This window comes from Manis pentadactyla, chromosome 3, assembly GCF_030020395.1.
Source record: "Manis pentadactyla isolate mManPen7 chromosome 3, mManPen7.hap1, whole genome shotgun sequence".
Lineage (NCBI taxonomy): Eukaryota > Metazoa > Chordata > Mammalia > Pholidota > Manidae > Manis > Manis pentadactyla.
In genome coordinates, this window is record NC_080021.1 from 152,510,060 (window position 1) to 152,532,988 (window position 22,929).

Below are 22,929 nucleotides of genomic sequence, written 5' to 3' on the forward strand. Positions count from 1 at the left end.
AGGATAAGTATAAATTCCTCACTGACAGTTATATTTCTTAAAGAGAGAATAGAACTTTTTACATTTGGGCAGGGGAAAGTAACTGCAGCCTCCCTCACCCGATGCAAAGAGATTTCTTTTTTTGGAATGGCAAATTAATGCACATAACACCATTTTGCCTCTACCAGCAACATTTCCATCTCTCCTTCTCCAGCCCAGCTCTGCCCTTCACTGTAGGCTGGGTCTTGCCATGTTTTTTCAATCCATAATTCCCCTGGCTGCTCTGCTGTTTACTAATTCTGCCAAAAAGCCCAAGAAACTTGTATGGACTGTGGACCTAGATCCTGGCACATTTACAGGGGAGTGCGAGCAAATTATTATAAAGTAAAATGAGTGACAACCACTCTGATTACCTTACATTTGAGAAGGCAAGAAACGCCTTTTGATGTGGGTTTTGAACAAAGCAGAAACTAAGAAGACTACAGTTTTGTTTAGGCAAGTTTTCTTGCAGTCTTTGATCAATTACATTAAAACATTCAGTCTGCAAACAATGGCCTCCAAGAAAATAATGCTGGTTCTTTCCTTTTATGAAAGTAATACTTGCCTTACAGCCCATGGGACTGGCTGTTCCGTTTCTACTGAAATGATTCACAGGGCCCGTTGCTTGGATATCCTGGCAGTATATAGACATCAATAGCAGAATATTTTCATCAGAGCTGTCTGGCCATAAGGGAATAACTGTTTCCCATTGACTAAGTCAAAAGCTAAGTTAGTTTATTAGCATATAATACACTTGGAGTCATTTTCTGGATTTTGCTATTGGCATTTACATCTTTGTCCAATCCACAGAATTAAGAGACATAACAAGCTGATTGAAGCACTAAAGAGGGGCTCCTGGTAGATGATATTTGCAGAGTGATACAAAAAGTCATCTACCCCCAAACAGAAAGTTTTAGCTTTTTGGATACAATTTAAAGGAATTTGGCTTCCTAAGCATATTATTGTTCTGCATGAGAGAGTATTCAAACTTTAGAAAAGCATGTTTCAAATGATTTCTTTGTCAGAGCATCCTTTTGCTTTAAACATATTAAGTGCATTTATTTTTCTTCCCTGCATCATTTATACATTCAAAGTAGAAATCTTTTATAAGCTTATAAATATAAATAAGAACCTTTGTGTTTGTTTAACCATATAGTTCTTACTTAATGCCAGACTCTAAGTGCTTTATAAATAGTAACTAACTATAAATAATTTCTTTCTCTCACACTCCCTCCCTCCCTCCCTCTCACTCAAGCCACTTGATCTCTCCTCCACGGGCTCTCTGCTCCTTTCTTTGCTTGTTCAGTCACCCCCCACCCCCACCCCCATGGTCCCATCAGAGCCACTGCTGATATAGGCTCCACACCCCATCCATCCCACCTCACTTACTCACTTTAAGCCTAGGGTCTCCACCTCAATTCCAGCAAGGCAAATCTGGCCATCTATAGATCTAGAATCTCCCTCTACTCCAACCAGCTTTGAAAGAAGCCAAATAAAGCTACCGTCCTGGGCTGTGGATGGGTCAGTGCTCTGATAGGGCAGTGTGGATGGGGAAGTCATGAGGGGTCTTTCCAGGACGTACATGCTACAGTGTCCTCCTTGGCTGGCTTACAAGATTTTTCATTCAATCCACTCAGCCACTCTCCCACCCCAGTTCTGTACTTTGCCCTCTGATTGCCAGACAGAAAAGCAAAACAAGACAATGTCCAAAATGAAAGCTAGCTGGTGGGGACTAGTACAGGATTCCTAAGAAAATACCTGTATCATTGATAATATGCAAAATAGATGGATTAGACAGTGTTGAAAACAAATAGGAAAAAAAAGGAGGTTTGACATATTAATTTAGTAGGTTTATATTTTATATTTTCAGTCCCCAGGATAAGAAATGCTATACACCATCAATTTTCAATCTTTTATTACTGCCTGAAAGAGGCATTCCCGTTAATCTAAACTCTGTAACTTCAGTGTCATGACAGCTATCTAACTCAGCCAAATTTGCTGAGATTTTAAGTGCCAAGATAAAATACATATGTATGTTTATTCTGAAATAGTCACATGGACTTTAAATATGGAAAGATTGTACATGGAAGGACACCATTAAGTTAACTATCAGTAAGGGAGTAGCCATAGGGATTGATGATGACAGGAAAAGACATTTAAGAATTTCATATTATTTTTACCCCTGACTAGTCCTAAAGTGCGTTGGAAATTTATGCCTCAGGAAGTCCCCAGCCATCATGCAGGGAGTTTCATTCCCACTAGAAAACCATAAGTATCTAGAAGTGAAGCATCTTGTGTGTGGTTTTATTTTGACTGTGTAATAGGTCTTGTAGTACCTTTCCAGATGCTTTCCTAAGCATCAGTTTAGGTGCAGAATTATAGTGGCAAGAGAGCATAGTAATAATGACATGCAGGATTGATTTGCACTGGGTTTGGCATTCACCAACTGGGTGTGTCGCCAGGATCCACTTAAGGATATTTGAATTTATTACCCATTTCCAAGGAAGTTCAGACACATCCCAGCTGTAGTTCTGTTATCTTGAATAGATAATGTATCCTACCTCCCAAACCTGAAGGCAATATCCAAAACATTTACTTCCATAAAAGACCAAAGAAATATTTTACTTAAAATGAGATGCATTTCTTTGTTCTTTTGTCATCCCTAGGTGTCTTCTTGGGCTCACCCCATTCCTTTTGCAAAGAAAAAGCATATTAAGATATTCTCTTTATGGACAATGGTATTCTATAGTTGTGCCTAAATATTCACGTGCTGGGAATCTTCCTAATCATATGAAGCACCTGAAACTTAATAAACAAGAATAGTTTTGAGTAGTGACAGTTAAGCACAACTGATTACTAGCTTTACGTAACTTTCATAAATCCATCCCCCAATTTCTAGACCACAGAAGAGATGCACTAAATGCCTCATCCTTAGTTAAGGACATCAACAATCTAATTCTGAAACTATTTGTGAAAAGCTGTGGTATTACGCAGACTTCAAATAGACATCAAAACGTATCCATTAAAATGAGGCAAATAGCTTGACTCCTTCTCTTTCCATCACTATTGTAATTGCTAATGTCCCCCAAGTCTGTGTAAGGTTCTGTTTGAAAAATGAAGGTCTTAGGTAGTTACTGAGTTTTTATGGCCCCATGGCATAGTCCAATAAAAAAATAGTGATCAGTGTTCTGTTGGTAGAGTCAATCATTGAATCAAAGACCAGGTTATTCAAGTGCAAAGTTAGATGAAGGGACATGCTCAATGCTTCATAATTTTATGCAAATTTTAATTATGCAAACTTAAAATTGTGCAACATAAAATACACTGATAAAGCCTCACTATATACATAATTTAAAAGCACATGAATTTTCTGCACAAACTTCGAGGTCACTGAGAATCACATAATTCCAGAGCCAGCAAGGCCAGTGAATGAACTGTGTTCATATTATTGCTACGAGGCTTTAGCTGATACACTCAGTCTTGAATTGTTTAAGATCTTCAGGTAGTCATTTCTCCCACAGAGTATGAACCCTCCTTTCTGAATGACCCAAAATATAATAAGCACATGATCGTGGCCTTGATCATTAAGATTTAGCTAATGATCAGTTGTCCATGTTCCATCTCCCTGTAAATATGAACCATTTTCCAATGTCAAATAAATTATTCCTTAGGCCTGTAGGCATTTTAGGTCACATATGGTGATTTTGATGTAAAACCAAAGTATTAGTTTGATCAAAATTCTCAATTATCCAGATATTTCACTACAACACACCAAATGTTCTCACAAGTGCCTGCAATGATCATAAATTAGGGTCTCATGTGAGCACAGAGAGACAGAGAGAAGAAAAAGCCTTTTGGAATTTTATGACATTCTTATATTCTGTGGCCTCCCTTCCTCAAAATAACCAACCCAGTCTTTGTTTAAGCAATTCTGATACTTTTTGCCTTATTGGGAGCCCAGACTAAATTGCACAGTAGTCAGAAGTCAGTACACAATGTGACAAAAATCCAAGAAGTTACCTTCTGCAAAGAACAATTAATTGGGGTTCCATGTATAATCTGAAAGCCCTGGGTCAACCTAGGATGCTAGAAAGTAGCTGCTAAATCTCTTACCTCTCCCATTTTTGTAGGCTATCATGCTTCTAGTTCTAACATTGCAAAAGCTAAAGAGTGTGGCAAGCATCTTGCCTCTTTCTGCTTAGCTCTAAAATTGAATTCTAATGGGAAGTCTCTGAGAACTCCTGCAAGTATTTGGTTATGGTAGAAAATGAAAAATTATTGCAATCAATTAAGGAATTAGCCGACTTTTCCCCCAAACCAAAAGAAGAAGTACTTACAAAAAAAACAAAAATCACTGAGGGCTCTAGGTAAAATGAAGTTTTTTTCTGGAATAATAGAGACTATAGTTTTTAAAACTAAACTCAAACAACTATTTTTTTCTAATGGGCAGTAGGTTTAGCTAAACAAGGCATAAATTTGCAAGGATCTTCAAAGGATTTTGTATTAATTTTTTATGGGTATAAAAAAAATGGTAGCGGGCCATATGAATCCAGCTGGATGGAAATGCCATGGATCCTGCAAAGAAAAATGCTTTCTTTATGTTGTTAATTATAAAATTACCATTCTTGGTATTTTAAAAAGCTTTTTCTTTCCTAATGAAGTCATATACTATAGATTCTAATTTTTAAATTTGTGAATTTCCCTAGAGTTTTTAAAATATCCTATGACCAAAATGTAACTTAGAAAACAAGGTGTGAACAGAAGAAATAAAGAAAAGCAAGGGAGGGAGAGAGGACTGGAGGGGGGGCATATACCTTATAGACAGTGTGTTTCACCCTGGACATTTAGCCAATCAACATAGCTGGGCAGTAATAACATGTATAGTTCCCTTGGGCATACAGGTTTTGTTTGATAACCCATTCTAGAACTTGTCTCAGAGATCTCAGTGAGCTTCATAAAATAACACAAACTGATGCTCTTTGCAGCTATATCATTGTGCTTTATTTAAGGTGGGACTTTTAAGGGGCCCTTAGCAAGTCTTTCATGAATAGACTTCAGGGATTCAGGAACCTCTTGAAATTGCATAGAACCATTTTTGTAACTATCTACATGTACATTTGTTTTTCTGGAGAAAGGGTCTAGCTTTAATCAGATTCACATTCACAAAAGTATTCAAAGATCCTTGTCTCCAAAAAATAAGCTAAAATCTGATACCATTTTCATTTCTTAGAAACAAAAACAGTATGTGCATGTGCATGCATGTGTGTGTATGTGTCCTGACAGAAAAATTTACTGTTACCATATATTAGGTTTAATTTAAACAAAGCATGATAGTTTTAGACATAACCTGATTCTTTACATCCCATAACTAAGAAATCCAAAGGTGCTTTTGTTTTAAACTATAAGGGCTTTTATTGCCTATGGAACAAATTTCCATGTATTATCACTGAAGGAAATGGGAGAGAACTCAGAGGCATAGATATATTCAACACATACGAAAAAGTAGGTGATATTTTGATACTTTGGTCCATCCAATTTATATATATATATATATGTTTTTCGTCATTTTAATAGTTAACAGCTTTACTCCAAATGTAGGAAACCTGATCATCTAATGTACCTTTGTATTTCTAAAGGTTACAACAATTTGATACATTGACAAATAAATTGGCAGAAAATCAATTGATAATTTATTGCTCTTAAGTCATCCTGTGAAAATTTGGTCCTTTGCACTCATGTATCCTTTCAAAGGGAAGAGGTTGCTTGCTTATGGTTGGCTAGATTCTAGATTGCTGGAACATTCCAGAAGGTATGTTCTAGGACTTCTCCCTCAGTGAGAACACTGAGTGGATCATAGTTGATCTGTGTGTTGCAGTAAAGACCCTACTGACTGGACTATAGCTCAAGAGTCAGAATTTGACAAAGGCCTTTCTTAGAAGATCCTAAAATGAGTCTAAATATATCATTTGATGTAAAACAGCATATCGTTCCTTGATATGAATCAATATGGGAGCATGTGTTAGAGCACAGTAAAGGGAAAAATTAAATAGCATAGTACTTTGGGAAATAATTCACAAAGGAACATTCAGCATTTTCCAAGGCCCATTAAAATACAAATGCATATAGGGGTAGGTATTTTTTATGTCAGCAAGTTCTCCTCCAAAAGAAATATGCTGTATTAACATTTCAAGTTAGCCTTAAATCTTCAAAGTGCCTTTCAACAGGAATTTACCTAATCCTCATAATCAGCAGCAATAAGAAAAATGTCTCCTTCACAGATACCCAAAGGGAGTTTTAAAGTGACCTTTTGTCTGAGTCATTAAGGCCTTCTGGGTCAAAGGGGGACAGTATGAACTTACTCTTCCTGCTCCTTGGATTGAAGAAGTAACTCTCAAAACCTCCCCATCCATGGAAAACTCTTATGAGACCGCAGGTCATCTCTCTCAGTTCCTTCTGGGAAACAAAAAGATATCTCAGCATCTGGCCTTGACTGCAATCATCATTTTCTTACCTTTTTAAAACATAGGTTTAAAATGGCACCAATTTTGTGTAACTGGCATTTTGAACCAATTCTTTAAGATGAAAATCAAACCATGAAAAACACCAGCTGAGAAGAGATAAGGCCCTAGGACATTGATTTAAATACACTTTAGTGTAACAGCCACACAAATAAGATAAAAATCTCTTTTTAATGGAGCAAAAAATCAAACCCCAAACTATTATTTCTCACAGGGAAGCATTTTCTTGATATAAGATAAAACCATAGCAGAAGGGGAAAGAGGAAAACTGAGATGACTCTGGGCTTTTTTTAGTTCATATTTACAGAAGTGGTGCAGAATCTTGATTATTTCTTTTTTAAGAAAACTACTTTGTATACCCTGCAAAACCATCTCACATTTATGGCAGTGCTCAGTTCTGAGGTGGTAGAGTGAGAAATACAGTGTGGCACCAAACTGAGTAAAAGGGAGTTATTTAATGAACAATGACACTTGAGATGTCACAAGTGAATTTAATTTCTTTTTCATCATGTTTCTCATGGACATTTATTTTTAATACTTTAATATGTTAGGACGAACTCTATGTAAGTGCAGAGGTTTGCACAGTTTTGACTTGAAGATAGCAATGTCTTATGGCTCAGCATAAATAGCTTAAATACTTCAGGAAGTCTGTGAAATCCCTGAATTCGACTGAATCCAGCAAATGTTTACTGACTACCCAACATGTGCCTGGCACCTTGCTCGGTAGCGGAGGATACAACAATGGCAGATGGCAGAAGCCGTGTCTTCTGGGGACAGCTATCCTGTTAAGGATCAATAACCAAGCTGAGCATTTGTGGTCAGCTATAGATAGCTCCCTAATTTAGCCAGGAATTGATGCACCAAGTTAAAATATGTCGCCGGCTGATTTTGATGGTCTTCAATAAAAAGAACCATTCAGGCATTTTTCTCAGCACTGTCAGCAAGGCAGCGTTTTTACCTTCCCATTTTCATGTAAGAAAGGGAACCCCTGGATACAGATGAGACTTGCTTAAGATCACATTTAGCTTCCAGTCCTTGGGCTGCTGGCCCGGAGCTTCACCCACTAACCCATTTCTTGCTTTCCCTTCCCCCCCCCCCCGCTCACCCACCCCTGGAAAGTAAAGCAGTCAGAGCCTTAACGGACCCTGCGCTCCGGGAGCTGCGGGGAGAGGGCAACAGCATCGGATGGAGTCCGCTGGGAAAATCCTGCGGAAGGATTTTCTGTAGATTTTCATTTTTATCCCTTCATATATTGTTACCTCCCCCAGGCTCAGTAATTTTAGTTTGTGCTTTCTGTTTCTCTTTTTGTTTCTTTGGTTTGCTGGCTTTGTGTTCTTTTCCCTTTTTTTTTTTTTTTTCCTTTTCTTTTCCTTTTTTAATGCAGGAATCGGTCAAGGCGTTCCGGTGGTGGCGCTCATCGTGGAAGGAGGACCGAACGTGATCTCGATTGTCCTGGAGTACCTTCGGGACACCCCTCCCGTGCCGGTTGTGGTCTGTGATGGGAGTGGACGGGCATCTGACATCCTGGCATTTGGGCATAAATATTCAGAAGAAGGCGGGTAGGTAATTTGCCAGGCCCCAAAGACCTATGAGTGCAAAGCCTGTGTTCCAAGCTTGGAAAGGATGGTACTAGTTAAGATTAAGGTGTGTGGCACGGGAGCATGGCAGGAAAAGCAGGGGAAGATATTCTGAATGTCCTGTGAAGCGGGCAAGTAACACTGGCACACACTGATGACAAAGAGGACGAGGGGCAGAGAGGCATAGAATGAGGTCTCCTCTCCCTCTTTTCTTTCTCTCTTTTCCTCCTCCCACTCAGGAGGAGCAGGAATTGGGTTTTAACACTCAAAGCACAGCTAATCTGCACCACATAGTGCAGGTTAGTAACTTGGGAGAAGCAGGATGTGCAGCTTCCAGTCTCAGCCTCCAAACACCAGCCTTGGCAAACTGCTAGATGTTTACAAATGCTAAATATCTCTAAGAACATTCGGTGGCCTGTGCTGCCAATCCCTCTGGGTTGGCTTGGAAAGTGGAATCTTGGCAGTGGTAACCACTGTGGTTCTTTGTATAGTACGCTTCTTGAACTCCTCATGCATTTCCTTGTTCTGGTAACCCCCTGATGCTCTTTTCAAGTCCAAAGCCCCCAAGTCCAAAGCCCCCAACCCCAAGGAGGACTTCCCTTCACAGCCCTCCCCTTCAGTCTGAGGCTCCACTCAGTGAAACATGAAATCCAGGCACTCTTGCATATTATTAGATCAAAATAATTCATCGCAAGGTGTGAATGAGTTTAAGGAGGAAAATCCAGGGAGGTCATTAAAGTTTTCAAATAAAGAATTTCCTGATCTATTCTCTTAACACATGAAACTAGTGGAGAAAGGATCCCCAAAGGAGATGGAGGTCTTTTATTCATCCCTTTTATAAATGTGGCAGGTGTCTACTGGGTGCCATGCATTGAGACATGAAAAAGAATAACATGCTATTCCTACCCTTGAAGAACTCATCGTAAGTCAAGTAAGTAGCCAAGCTTATAATTATAACAATAAAAGTGACAGGGGAGCTTGCCCACTTCAGGCATTCCCTTCTCCCCCGTCTCTCATCTCCTCTGCCTTAGAGCAGCGACTCAGCATGGGCTCTCAGTACCACCCCTTCTCTCCCCTTCCCTTTCCTGGTCTTTTCAAGGAACCCACCCTGCAGGTGAGCCATTAAAACAGCCTTCTGCCCTGGTAAGTGCAGGAACCAAAGGAGGAATAATTAACAAAGGAGGCACAGGGCCTCTGGGTTAACCCCGCAGACACTGACAGTGATTTTAGGCCCTGTTAAAGCTTTTGATATTTAAAGGAAAAAAACCCTAAGTTTTGTAAGCCACGAAGCCCTGAAGCACTCCACAGTTTTGCTTAGTGGCAAATTTAATTAAATTTATCTTAATCTTCTTCTTTGATAGTAAATATTGGCCCATTTTATAACTAATTATATATTCTTTATAAGTTAACCTCTTGCAGCTTGCTCTTTCCAAAAAGAACATTTTCCCAAATGCCTCCATGTCTATTACCAATGAGAATTTAAGATCCTCAACTATGCTTAGCTTTTATTGAAAATTTAGGTGTAGTTCTCAATGATTTAAATACAGCAATTTATTCTTTTTTCAAAAACAGCTAAAGAATTTACACAGTTTTTAGCTTTGGGTTTATTTTGCCTAATGCTTATAATTATGTTTCATATTCCTACAAAGTAAATACAAGTTTGCATCCAGAATGTATGTTTTCTTTTGAGAAAAAATTTGTGAAAGAGAAAGCTGTTCATCTCAACAGTTCAGGTCTAGATTTAATGCCTGGTTTTTTTTGTTTTAATTTTTTTTGTCATTGTCTCGGGTTGTATACCTTGAAAGTTACAATCTTTAATAAGTTGCCCTTACTGATTCTGTTTTAATATTGGAGAAATGTTATACATTTCAGAGCTGGGTGGGAGTCTGTATTACTTAACCCAGAAGACAAACACAGAGAAATTAAGTGCTTTCCCAAGGCCACACAGCTGACAGTCCCAGGGCAGGATTCTCTCTAATGAATTATAAAAATTCACTGAAATATATTTTGCGATGTGTGCCTTCCTGGTTCTCATGTAATACTTCAATGAGACTGTCTTGTAAATATGCATGGCACTTCAGTGGCTTCCTCTTTCATTATAATTTCTTTCTTTATAATTTAACCTCTTGCAGCTTCCTCTTTCCATTACAATTTCTAATTTTTTTTGCATTTGTGTATTCCAAAGAGATAAAATCAATGTATTCCTGGTTGTACACCAGTGTCCCAGCTGATCAGCCGTACATCATTTGGATTCATTTCCTTATATTGAAAGTTAGAAATACTTTCTAGCTTTTAACTTTAGTTGATAATTTTAGTTTTAAAACCAAAGTTCAGTTTTAGTTCTAATTATCTTATGGTCAAATGTGCAAAAGCACAATGTATATAGGCTCTATACCAACATATGAACCATGGATGATTATCAAAGAATATGAAGTCATGAATATAACTAGTGTGGAGACAAAGAATTCAGATAAATTTCATTCTTGGTAATTATTAAAAATTAAAACTTCAACATTTTAAAGAAACATTTGGAAATGGTTAAAAAATAGAAGCTTAAAGAGAAGCTTTGTATTTGCCATTCATCCATATATGTATGTGTGCATGTGTATTGTGTAATAATATGACACACATATTATATATATAGAGAGAGAGAGAGTTAGTGCTATGATAAAAGTATGCTTTTGCTCCAGGAAAGTAATCATAAATTTATCATAATCAAATGAATTCAAGATGTTTCTGTGGGCCATCTGAATAACTGCCAGAATTAATCTTGTTTATTTAGTTTAATAAGAAATTATCTAGCCACACATTTGCAGCCAATTAAAAAAATCATTTCCAAAGAACATTATTTTGCAGTTGTGTGCTTTCTTTATGCTAAAAAAAAGTATTGGCCCACCTAAGACTTCATTCACCAAGAGGAATGCCGTCTTTGATTTCCAATGAAGTCCAACAGTGTTGCAACATGTTTTACTACAATTAAATATAAATACATAACTCATGTTCATATGAAAAATCCCATATAAATACATGTATGTGGTTGTATATATAAAATTGGGTATAGAAAATATATACACCCTATTTATGAAACCTGAATCAGGATTTGAAATCATTGATTTTTACTTTTCAGTTATTTAGTAACTCAAATATGATTTTAAAACTTGTAAGTTCTGACAGATTGTTAATATTGCAGGTCCAAGGACTATAAATGTGTATATTCAGCTATAAAACTTTTCATTTATAATCTTAAAGGAGTAAATGAAATTTATACACCTTATATTTTAGCTTTTGTGAACTTGATATTTGCCTTTAAATTCCTTGTTATTAACCACCTTCCAAGAATATCAATTTGAAAGGGAATCACTTGGGAATTAAATTATAACTGGCAAAACTTGTTAACTCGAGGTAGAAAAAAAGACAGACTGTATCTATCCCAACACAAATGGGTTTGGATAAACTAGGAGATGATTGCAATTAAATTCTTGGTTTTGTTTTTTCTTCCCATGTCTGCTCTATGGCACATAATACCAAAAAGAAATGGTCAAACTTTGGTTTCTTGGTCATACTGGATTTTCTATTCCTAATCTGTAGTAGGAGTCACAAGTCACTTTCCTTACCCAATTTCATTGTTTTAGAAATATTATGAAATTTTATTTTTGAATCATGAATAATTAAGCACTATAAATATAAATAGATTAATGCTACACAAGTGGCATTAGATTCAATTACCTAAGTTTTAAAATACTAAGATTCTACTTCTTGCTGTGTTGACTAAGCAATATGACCAGCATTGCCCTTAGTCAGGAATACTTTTTAGACTGTAGGAGCCTTTAGTTGAAGTCAGATATTATTTTATTTGATAATTGTCAACTGAAGTCTCAGATTGCAGAGAAATGTGGTCTAGCTCCTCCTTTATCAGTCAGTGAACAAATACTTCACAGATGAAAAATACCAGCATGAAAAGGCATCTGAATGAATGTTTGTTCTGAGATGAAGACTCTCATTCATCCAGATTTTATTACTGATACTTATATTTATTTTGGTGTCTTTATCCCACAAATAATTATCTGGATATACCATTTTTAGAAACCCCAGGACAAGAAGCAGAATTTGTGGTAGCAGAACGCCTTTAAGCTTCCAAGTAGTCTGTAAGTTTTGGGAATTTATCAGTAGGACAAACACCAATAGACTGTTCATACTCTTATGTGTCAGTCAGCAGAATTTGAATTAGATATTGTGAAGAAAAAAAAGCAATGACTTGCTTCTTGAGATCAAGGGAATAGATAATGTATTAAAAGTAAAAATCTGATTTTCCTTAATAGGGGTCCCTACATTTTTTTATTAACTGAGACAAAGGCATAAATGGAACACAAAGTGGAGACAAAAAAGGAAAAATATGCTACATGGTTTCAAATTATGTAACTCTATCCTAGCAGAGATGTGACAAAGTTTGTTTCTCTCGAAATACACATCAAAATGACCAAAGACAAGAGAAAGTCACCAGAAAATTGATTATTTTAGAAATCAGGTGTAGTCTGTATTCCCTAGGGGTAAAATTCTCTGCAGTGGGTGCTAACATTTTCTGCTGCTGCTCAGGAGATTTTCTTCTAAAGCTGAAAAATGTCACAGCCCTATCATTTGTCTCTGTAAGTTCTGCTGAAAGAAAGTAATTGATCTCAATGGTTTGTATTCCAGCATGATTTAAACATAATTGGAATGTCAAGTGAGAAAGAAGGAAACAAGTATCAGCCATGTTAACTCAAGTGTCCATTTTAGTTTCTGTTAGTTTCATCTTACCTTACCTTGTCTCTTTTCTAGAATTTTCTATAAGAAAGCATGTCAAAACTTGATTCTGTTTTGTAACTTTCTCAGAAGGGAAGTTAAGGAAAGTTGGAAACATCTTGTACAGACAAAGAGTATCAGTGACTTTTTCTATAAAAAGTGTTTTTGTAAACTGTTTTCTAAGTTAACATTTATTGAGTGCTTACTCTATGCATGGAACTGTTAGATGAACAAGACATAGCCCTGTCAGGGACTTTATAATGGAGACTAAGCCACAGATGTGAACAAAGATAACTAGAGGGTCACATGTGCTATGATAAAACTGAAGGGTCTCAAGAGCATAGACGACAAAGTACTTAGTGTGGTATTTCACACAAAAATCTATGCAGTAGAGCATTATATTAATTACAGCAGTATACTAATAAACAGTATGTTAATTACCCACACAGTGGCAGTATACTGACTCTATTGCTTCTCTTCCCCTTTTCCTTCAAAAACTGTATCCAAACTGAGGGTCAGCCTGGATGACAGAGAAAAAGCTAATATTTGACTATCTCATGTGTAGCTCAACACAGAAAAAAGAATCAATCTGAATAGAATTGAAGGGAAGTTGGTAAACAGAACAATTCTAGAAGATAGTATGGTGGTGTTTTGTGTGATTTTGTGTCATGTTTTATGCATGTATATATATTATTGCATTGAATTTATATATACTCAAATTCAGTTTAATGAAATTGATTTAACTGGCAAATGTAATCTGATAAAAATTAATTTAATCGTATGTCCTTACATATATCTACTGATGCCTGTAATTAGTTTTATATATATGTGTTTATAATTTAAGTGAAAATTTAAAGATAAGACTGATAACATAACTTTTCAAATCAATCACTAGATATTTTTGAATGCCTGTTTTAGGCAAGAAGTGTATCTTTCCTCAAGAGATTTATAATCTCATTTAAACTAATATAATAAATAATTTTCAATTAGATGTTAGTTACTGAGTTCTGAGACAGCAGAAAGATACATAGGTTGGAGTAGAAAAGCTTCATGAAGAGAGTAGTATTGAAATCTTTCTCTCTGTGGAATATATAAAGATATAGCTATATGGATACCAATGCCATTGTATCCACATTCCACAAGGCTAGAGAAGCTTCATTCATTTAGGAAGTGCAAAATAAGATAAATTCTTATGTCTTACAGTTTGGTATTTGATCAGTCATTTTGTGTCAGTATGGGGAGAATGAAGCATTGATTTAAAAACAGTTATTTAGAGTTCATGAAAGAAAGTACTAGTGAGGGTAAAGTTTTATTGATCTGAATTGGCCAATCATTTCTCCACATTGATTAAATTTACTTTAGACTTGCTGAACTCCAGGTTGAGAAAGCGTGTATGTTCACCCAAATAGCAAACATTAGAAAAACACAGAGCTGCATAATTGATTATGACAAAGAAATCTCTTGTAGAGAACTACTGCCCACAACTTTAGATAGCCGGTCAATACCATGTGAAGGTTTCAAAGGATCTTTTAATTATGTTCCTCTGAGATTTGTTTGGCTAATCCTTGGTCACTTGTTATGCAGAAAACATTCAAAATAAAATTCAGTGTGCCAGAGGATCACTAGAAAGTGTTAAGAGACACGGGCTCCCCTCAATATCCTGATTCTGTGCACCTGGACTGGGGTGCCAGAAGCCCACTAGCCCACAGGGCAAGTCCGCATGCCTTTGTCTGGACTCGAGCCCCTCCGCATCCTGGCCCCGGCCTCCCTCTAGGGCATCCCAGCAAACCTTCCTCTCCCTTAGAAACCCAGCTGTCCTCTCGCAGCTGCCACAGGCCTCCAACCTTAGCGTGAGAGATCAATATACATCTTTTTACCCAGCTGATTTCTAGGAAAACTTTTTTTCAAGTTCTGTGACATAGTATCTCTCTCATGAAAAGAGGTAGTGAGGGATTTAAAATCAACAAGTATATTAAGACATACCTGTATGAGGTATAGATAGTAAGATATCCTGGTACTTAATCCTTCTACTTTAGAGGAAATGAATTCTGAAACAACCCAACATTAGAACCCGTAGCTGCTAGAAATGTAGTGGATTAATATCTCATCAAAGGGATCATTAATAATAGATAATGTTTGCAATATTATTAATGGATTTCCCCTAGAGTCCCCATGCAATCTCAGTTGTTGATCATGGACACAGGATTTATGAAAACTAAATACAATGGTGACCACCTACTATAAAAGTTTCTTCAGCCAGAGAGACACTAAAGATGCATTAAAGTAACATTCCAAGGTTAACTTAAGTTTGTACTGCTGTTGTACAGAACAGCCTCCACAATCAGTTTCAATATAGTCTTTTCTGTATTATCCCAATTGTTGGACAACTGTCCTAGAGTTGGTATACACATTTGTTGTGTTTTCTGCACATGCTCAGTGCAAATCAGGTGTCCCTCCATGGGCAGTGAACCCCTAGAGGTCTAAAGTAAGCAGTAAAGAATTGGCTCCTCTAAATTCATTTAAGCCACAGTTCAGTGTCTTGGAGACAGATCTAAAATGTGTAGTTATTTAACCCTATGCTCTCCTTGGTTTTCACCATTTGATAGAGTATTGGAGATTTTATTATCTCTACTGCAAGGATGACTGACTATTTTCATCACGAGTGTCAACGATCGTCAGTTGTTACTGGCTTCCTAGAATAATGTATTAAGAATGATTCTGGGAAGGGGAACCCTCCTACACTGCTGGTGGGAATGTAAGCTAGTTCAACCATTGTGGAAAGCAATATGGAGGTTCCTCAAAAATCTAAAAATAGAAATACCATTTGACCCAGAATCCCACTCCTTGGAATTTACCCAAAGAATACAACTTCTCAGATTCAAAAAGACAGATGCACCCCTATGTTTATCGCAGCACTATTTACAATAGCCAAGATATGGAAGCAACCTAAGTGTCCATCAGTAGATGAATGGATAAAGAAGAGGTGGTACATATACACAATGGAATATTATTCAGCCATAAGAAAGAAACAAATCCTACAATTTGCAGCAACGTGGATGGAGCTGGAGGACACAATGCTCAGTGAAATAAGCCAGGTGGAGAAAGACAAATACCAAATGATTTGTATAATAAAATCTCTAATACTCTATCAAATGGTAAAAACCAAGGAGAGCATAGGGTTAAATAACTACACATATTTAGATCTGTTATACTCCCTCATTTGTGGAATTAACAATGAAGCAAAACTAAGAGAACAAAATAGCAGCATACTCAGAGATTGCAAGAATGAACTAGTGGTTACCAAAAGGAAGGGGTGTGGGAGGTTGGGTGGGGAGGGAGGGAGAAGGGGACTGAGGGGTATTATGTTTAGTACACATGGTGTGGGGGGTCACAGGGAGAACAGTGTAGCAGAGAGAAGGGACATAGTGGATCTGTGGCAACTTGCTGCACTGCTGGACAGTGACTGCATTGGGGTATGGGTGGGGTCTTGATAATATGGATAAATGTAGTAACCACATTGTTTTTTCACATGAAACTTCACAAGAGTGTATATCCATCATACCTTAATAAAAAAAAAAGAATGATTCTGAGGCCACATTTGGGCTAAAGAGGAAGATTACTAAGATAGATTAACAGTGATGCAAAGAAAGAAATGTATAGTCAACATGCCATGGATGTCTACTCTTACTTCAGAATGAAGACAAAATCTTGTAAATAGCCGCATATATCGCTACCAAGCAATCATCAAATAGTATATTGAATGATGAAGCCACGGGAAAAATAAGAAACTTTTCTGCCTAGAAGATACTTAGGAAAAGAATAATTAAAAAAACAAAAACAGATAGGAACTAATCCATCACAGAATACATACAAAAAAAGAGAAAATTATATTTGTCCCAACATCTCATAGAGTAAGATATGGGGTTAGAAGGAATACTTTGACAAATTACTTTGAAAGGGAATTGAGATTTACTCCTCCTTTTCCTCACACCTCTGACCCTCTCCCCAACAGCATATTTGAGGAATTGACATTAATCTTTTTTAAAGCTCTGCATGCAACAGCCTGATCTGAACACTTTATTTCATAAACTCTGTGCGGTAGCTCTGATAATTATCCCTATTTTAGAAATGAGGAAATCGAGGACAGAAAGGTTAGGAAGTTTGCTCAACATCTCGTAGCTAGAGAATGGTCTGCCCTGGCCGACTGGGGCTGGAACCTATGCCTTTAGCAGCGATGCCATATTGCCTGCTAGGAAGATGGAACCCAGGAACTGCAGGAGGTTTGCTTGCTCCAGAGTTGAGTTATTCTGGACAACAGAGGAGGCTGCACCCGGCTTCCATATTCTCTCCCTGTCTCACATGCTGGTTAATTTCCCCTCCAAATAAATGTTGGACCATCATTTAAAGAATGTGGGTTAAAGAGGTGCCAGTGTTTTTGCCTGCCCAAGGAGCCTACACATATAAGTCCCGCTTATTAAGTCCATTCCTGATTCTGTCTTTTACATAGGGCCTAAAACAATGAAAATTTGGCTATACCTTTTGCCTGGCCATGTGCAATAGTTGCTGGTGGGATTTCACTTGGAATGAGCACAGAGGGTGTGTTTTTCCTTAAAATTTTGGCAGCAGAGAAGCTAGCTGACCATGTGGCAGTCCCTGTATCCCTTGGCAACACTTCAATTTCTACTCTTGGGCACATTCACAACCATAACCAAAGGCAAAGGAAACAGGAGGAATTATAGAGACGCAGCCAATACTGTTCAGAATTTTCCACCTAAATGTCCTATCTAAGGTGGAGAGATTGGCAGTTCTGTCTAATAGAACTTTCTGTGATGATGAAAATGTTCTATATCTGTGCTGTCCACTGAGCACTTGAATTGTGGCTAATATGAGTGAGGAAATGCATTTTAAATGTTATTTAATTGTAATTAATTATTGGATAGCATGGCTCTAGCATTTCAGCCATTGAGTTCCACCAGACTGGGAGACCTTGAGTGTCTGACTGATTTTCAATATTATTTGACATTGTTCCCTTCATTTTTAAATTGCATTCTTTCCTCCTACCAGCAATAAGTATTGGGTAATTCAACAAGTACTTTCTAAGCACTAGCAAAAACAGTTCTAAGCACTAGCAAAAACAGACCTGTGAACCGAAGAGACAGAAATTCTTGCAATAGCAGAATTTATATTTTAGCAGGTTTAGGTAGATAATAAGTAACTAATGTAAGTAACACATTGTATAATACTTAAGATGATATGTTTTGGGGAAAGAGAAGGGTGAGGGGGAGGTGGAAAAACCTCTTTTCAGCACCTTGATGAGTACTGAGAGAAGGGAATACATATGTAATATAACGTACAGTCCAAGGAGTTACTGTCTCGTTAGGATTTTCTTAGATTGATCTGCGTTTATGACATGCCATGTCTTTATGAAATAGCAAATCTTGTCTTAGAGTAGTGCTGAGTGCCTCTCTTAAGCCCTCAAACCCTGCCACTTCACCCACCTTCTGTTTCCTTTTGTATGAGGATCTGTGCCTTCTATTTTACCATATCTGGCTCAGGATTCTAGAGTGGGTTAAAAACAGTTTTAAAATTAAAAATAAAAAGAAATACTATGGGTTGTGGTAAATGAAATTTGTTGAACAGACTATACCATCAAGCTGTGTGCATCCTTCCCAATTATAGGCAGCTTCTTTAAGACTGTTCTATCTCACATGCTAGTTAGATAGAACCTTGGGGAAAAGCCTAGGTGGACAACTTTTCTAGAATTGATACTAAAACAAGGTCAGAGGTACTATTTCTCATGGGCCTTAGCAGATAGAGGCCATTTGTATCTAGAGTTGATCCTCATCAAAGAGTTAGGCAAAGTAATTTCCTACCCATCCCATTCCATCTATTGGTCACTTTTCCATGTTCCATTCACATCTTCTCCCACTTTCTATCCAGGTAGTGTTTTCTAAAAACCATCAACATCAGTCAGTTCCAGTTAAGTGTGAGTTTAACATAAAGCCTCACTAATCTCAACAGTTGCTTTTAGGGTTCCTAATAGTTGAACAAAAACTGTTTGACTTTTAGTTCATTAAAAGTAACTTTGGGCATCTGATAGGCTAGAGGAGTAACTGAGAAAGTAGAGGGACGTCAGTGAGCAAGGGTGTTGTAGAACTGTGTTTAATAGTAGCAAATGGTTACATAGGATTCGCTATGCGTCAGGCACTTTTCTAAGCCCTGTACAAAGATAAATTCATTTAATATTCACAAGTCTATGAGATAAATACTCTTGTAATTCTCATTTTACATATGGAAAACATGACATGGGAAAACTAAATGACTTGCACAAGATCACATAGTAGGAAAGCGACAGCTCAACTCCAGAGAGCGTGGCCCAGGTGGCCATGGGGCTTTTATTCACGAAGCCATCCTGCCTGCCCAGGAAGAGTCATGGCATTCGGGAGGAAGGGGTAAATTTTACTGAAGAAGAAGAAAGAGAAGGGGAGCAAAAAGAGAAAACTACCATTTTCTGTGATCTTAGGCGAGACATGTAATCTTTCTATGTCCTTAAAGTTACATTTACTATTTTGCTCTGGTTTTAAGCAAATGATAGAATTGCATTTTTCTTGAGAGCACCAGAGACTCCGTGGGAAATGATGCCTTCTAAGTACTAAATTATGGTATTATTAAACATCTTTTATATTTGCATAAGTAAAATGTTCTCATAGGGTAGCTGAACAAACTAATAGCATCTGTGGAGGGCATGAGAAGGGCTTCTCTCCTCGAAAGCCATTAACCTAAGTTTAGCTATTCAAGTCCCATTGAATTCCAAACGCATTTTCTAAGTTTTAAGTGTAGAAACAAAACTCTGATACTGCAGGTAATTAAACTCATTCTGAGAAAAGTGTGAATATGTGGGTTGTATTGCTAGCATTTGTTGTAGCAGAATACTAATAACAAACTGGGGGAAGTTTTGCTGATTCCTCTGAGCACTGAGGAACGCTGGCCTATTTCAAATAACACTATGACTCACCTTAAAAAGCTCCAGATAACAAATACAGCATTTCAATGGAAAAATAAATGCCAACGTATAGAGATTTTCCTGACTTCAATGACTACACTTCCTAAATCAGAAAACCTTCTAATTTGAGGTGTACCAAAAATAGCATTGGTACATATGGAGCTACAAATGAACAGTTTCCATAAATATCCACTGCTCTGTCAAAGACACAGTTCTAGAACTAAAATTTTACATAATACTATGACCATGTTTTGATGTCAAGAAATTTTCTATCACTGTTCTAATTCCATAAAAAGAAATCTAAAATGGGCTTATTTCTATTTTTGTGGATGGTTAAATATCACAGTAAAGATTTTGAAAGCATAACAGTGTTGGACAGAAAAAAAAAGGGAAAATCTAAGGAAGCAATAATTTCAACAAAGCAGGCTTTCCATTATGGAATTCCCAGAGTGGGATATGGTCACAAAATAAGAGAGGGTCCCTGGTGAAGACAGAGGAAGGCTTTGCACCAAACAGAAAACATCTAGTTCAATGTAGCAAATTCTTGTGAAAAATTACAAGCAAATACAATCTTCAGTGTACTAAATGCACTTCGCCATTGTCCTTATTTACCAGTTTCTGATCTTCTCCAAACTCATCTGATTTCCTTCAGATGTTTCTGTATATAATAAAAAGGGAAGGCAGTTTTCTACAACAAATACACTTAAATTTCTACCTACCATGCAGATGATTAGGAAATTGAAAGACATATTGATAGATTAAACAGGAAAAGCAGCCCAATGGAAGGAAGGCTGAATTCAATAGACTCAGCCCCAGACTGAGATCCTCAAACTATGTGACTTTGCACAAATCATTTAATCTCTTTGGGCCACAGTCTCCTCTTTTACAACATGGAATTAATATCTGCTTCTCTCACAGATTGTTATGAAAATCAAATGAGATTATCCCTGTAGCCCATTGTGTATGATAAACCATTATGCGCTATGAATGCATCAAATGTTATACAGGATCTTTTCTAAAACAATGTTTTTAAACTCTGCAAAAAGCATTGGGACTTAATACCTGTTATTTCTTGCTCAAAAAGGGGAGATTTGCAAATGTCTGTGAGCTGTTAAAAATGAGGAAGTGTTATAAACGATATGTTCCTTTTGATGCATTCAGGAAAATGGGAAAAGAATTAAACCAGGAATAACAGTTATTTAATGTTTATAGAGTGTAACAATGCTTTGGAAGGACCAAATCACTTTTGTTCCATCTAAACCCATCTCTGCTCCATCAGTGACAGGCATCCCATGCTTTAGAAACACCAACTTAGAGAATCCTTGTACTTCTAGAAGTAGAATGCCATGGTTCTGAATAAGAATTTAATGATTTACCCAAAGCCACAACTTCAGTCAGGTGCAAAACAAGGCTACAAGATACAAGAGGCTTAGTGTCTCAGCTCTCCTAGCTGCATGGGTTACCTATCAAGTAGACACATGCCCAGGTATGAGTGCCCATATCTTGACTCTTTGAGAAAATTAATTGGCAACGCAAACGTAATCATATTCTCCAACTTAAATCCTTCAATGTCTTCTCATTGCCTGAGGATTTATAAAATCCAAAATCTCTACCACTATCTCGAAAGTTCCTCACCATCTCGTTCTTGCTCACTCCTTCTGCAGCCCATCTGGTCCCACTCTATCTTTTGTTCTCTGTGCTCCAGCCATGCTGACCTTTTATTTTCTCTGAACTAGGCCTGTTCATGCTGCTTTGTCTGCCAAGAATGCTCTTACCCAACTCAGCCCCACACACACCATACTAATGCTCCTTCCTCCTTCAAGTCTCAGATAAAGCAGCACTTCCTCAGAGAAGTTTTCCCTAAAGCACCTAGATGCGATTATGTTCAATAGTCACAAGCTTCTCCACTTCTTTACCACTGTCAATCACAACTGAATTGCTGGTTCATGTCTTTCTACTCCACTGGTGTAAACTCACTGAAGTCTCATCATCTGCAGTGTATATGTCTCATCTATCCCTGTAGCCCTAGCAGACACCGTAGTGTCTGGCACAAAATAGAAAACACTAAGCAATTTTTGAATGAATGAATGAATGGTTTCAGACAGGTCCACACCTAAGGCCACCAAATCTTCCAGGATAATTTAGCAATATTGAGAGGCTCTGGTATCATTTTTCAACTTGATCTAGACCGTTCTCTTTTTCTAAAAGTGTATGTTCATGATATAGACCTTCCTGTGGGGCAAGAGGGGTCAGAGGCACCGTGGTGTAGTAGAAAGAGTACTGAGCAAGGAATCGGAAGGACTGGGTTCTGACTCCAGCACTTATTTGCTGAGTGAACTTAAGCATCCGGCTCTTTCTGGCTAAAATAGTCTCCCTTTTAAGGTATACAAATTTTTTGCCTATAAGGTTCTAGTAAGCACCACATGAGGTAATAATTATATTGTACTATTTTATATAGGAGTTGCTAGTACTTCAACTGTGGAAAAAATTGTAAACTATAAAATACTAGGCAAATTATGATAATTTAGTCACTGGCCTTTGAAAGCAGTTTTTATCTTCCTGATTTTGAACAGTTATTGTTAATAACAAACAATATTTATTTTATTTCCTGGCACTTGATGGCTAGTAGGGACATCCCAGTTCCCTCCAGGCTAGTGAGAGAGGAGTTAAAAGTTGATTATAATTGGTCCAAATTCAAGAGATAATACAGCATTGATTAGAAATGATGCACCTCCATTGCTTTTATTCATTCTCCTATAGTATGAGAACTATCTTTTAATAACATGCTCAGTATCATTCCTCTTTGTGAGTCAGACTCTTGTTGGCTATTACACAGCAAAAGCTTGGCATAAATAAAGATGACCTGAATCCTAGTCCAGATAAGCTATCACCTACACGGAATGATTTTAGAGGAAACATAAGTCCTTTTTCTCCTCACTGATGCTCAAAAATCCATTACTGAGATACAGCCTTTCCTTCTACAATTAGGGATCAATTGAAATCACTTCAGATAAGTAATACAATAAATGTTAAC

At 37.3% G+C, this 22,929-nt stretch overlaps 1 protein-coding gene across 1 annotated transcript in view; it reads left to right on the forward strand.

Annotated features, from left to right (window-relative positions):
• TRPM3 (transient receptor potential cation channel subfamily M member 3) overlaps positions 1–22,929 on the forward strand; it is a 481,810-nt gene that overhangs the window by 296,560 nt on the left and 162,321 nt on the right. Inside the window, 1 exon segment of the mRNA XM_036893415.2 lies at positions 7,921–8,095. Within this exon segment, the coding sequence (XP_036749310.1) occupies positions 7,921–8,095 (175 nt within the window).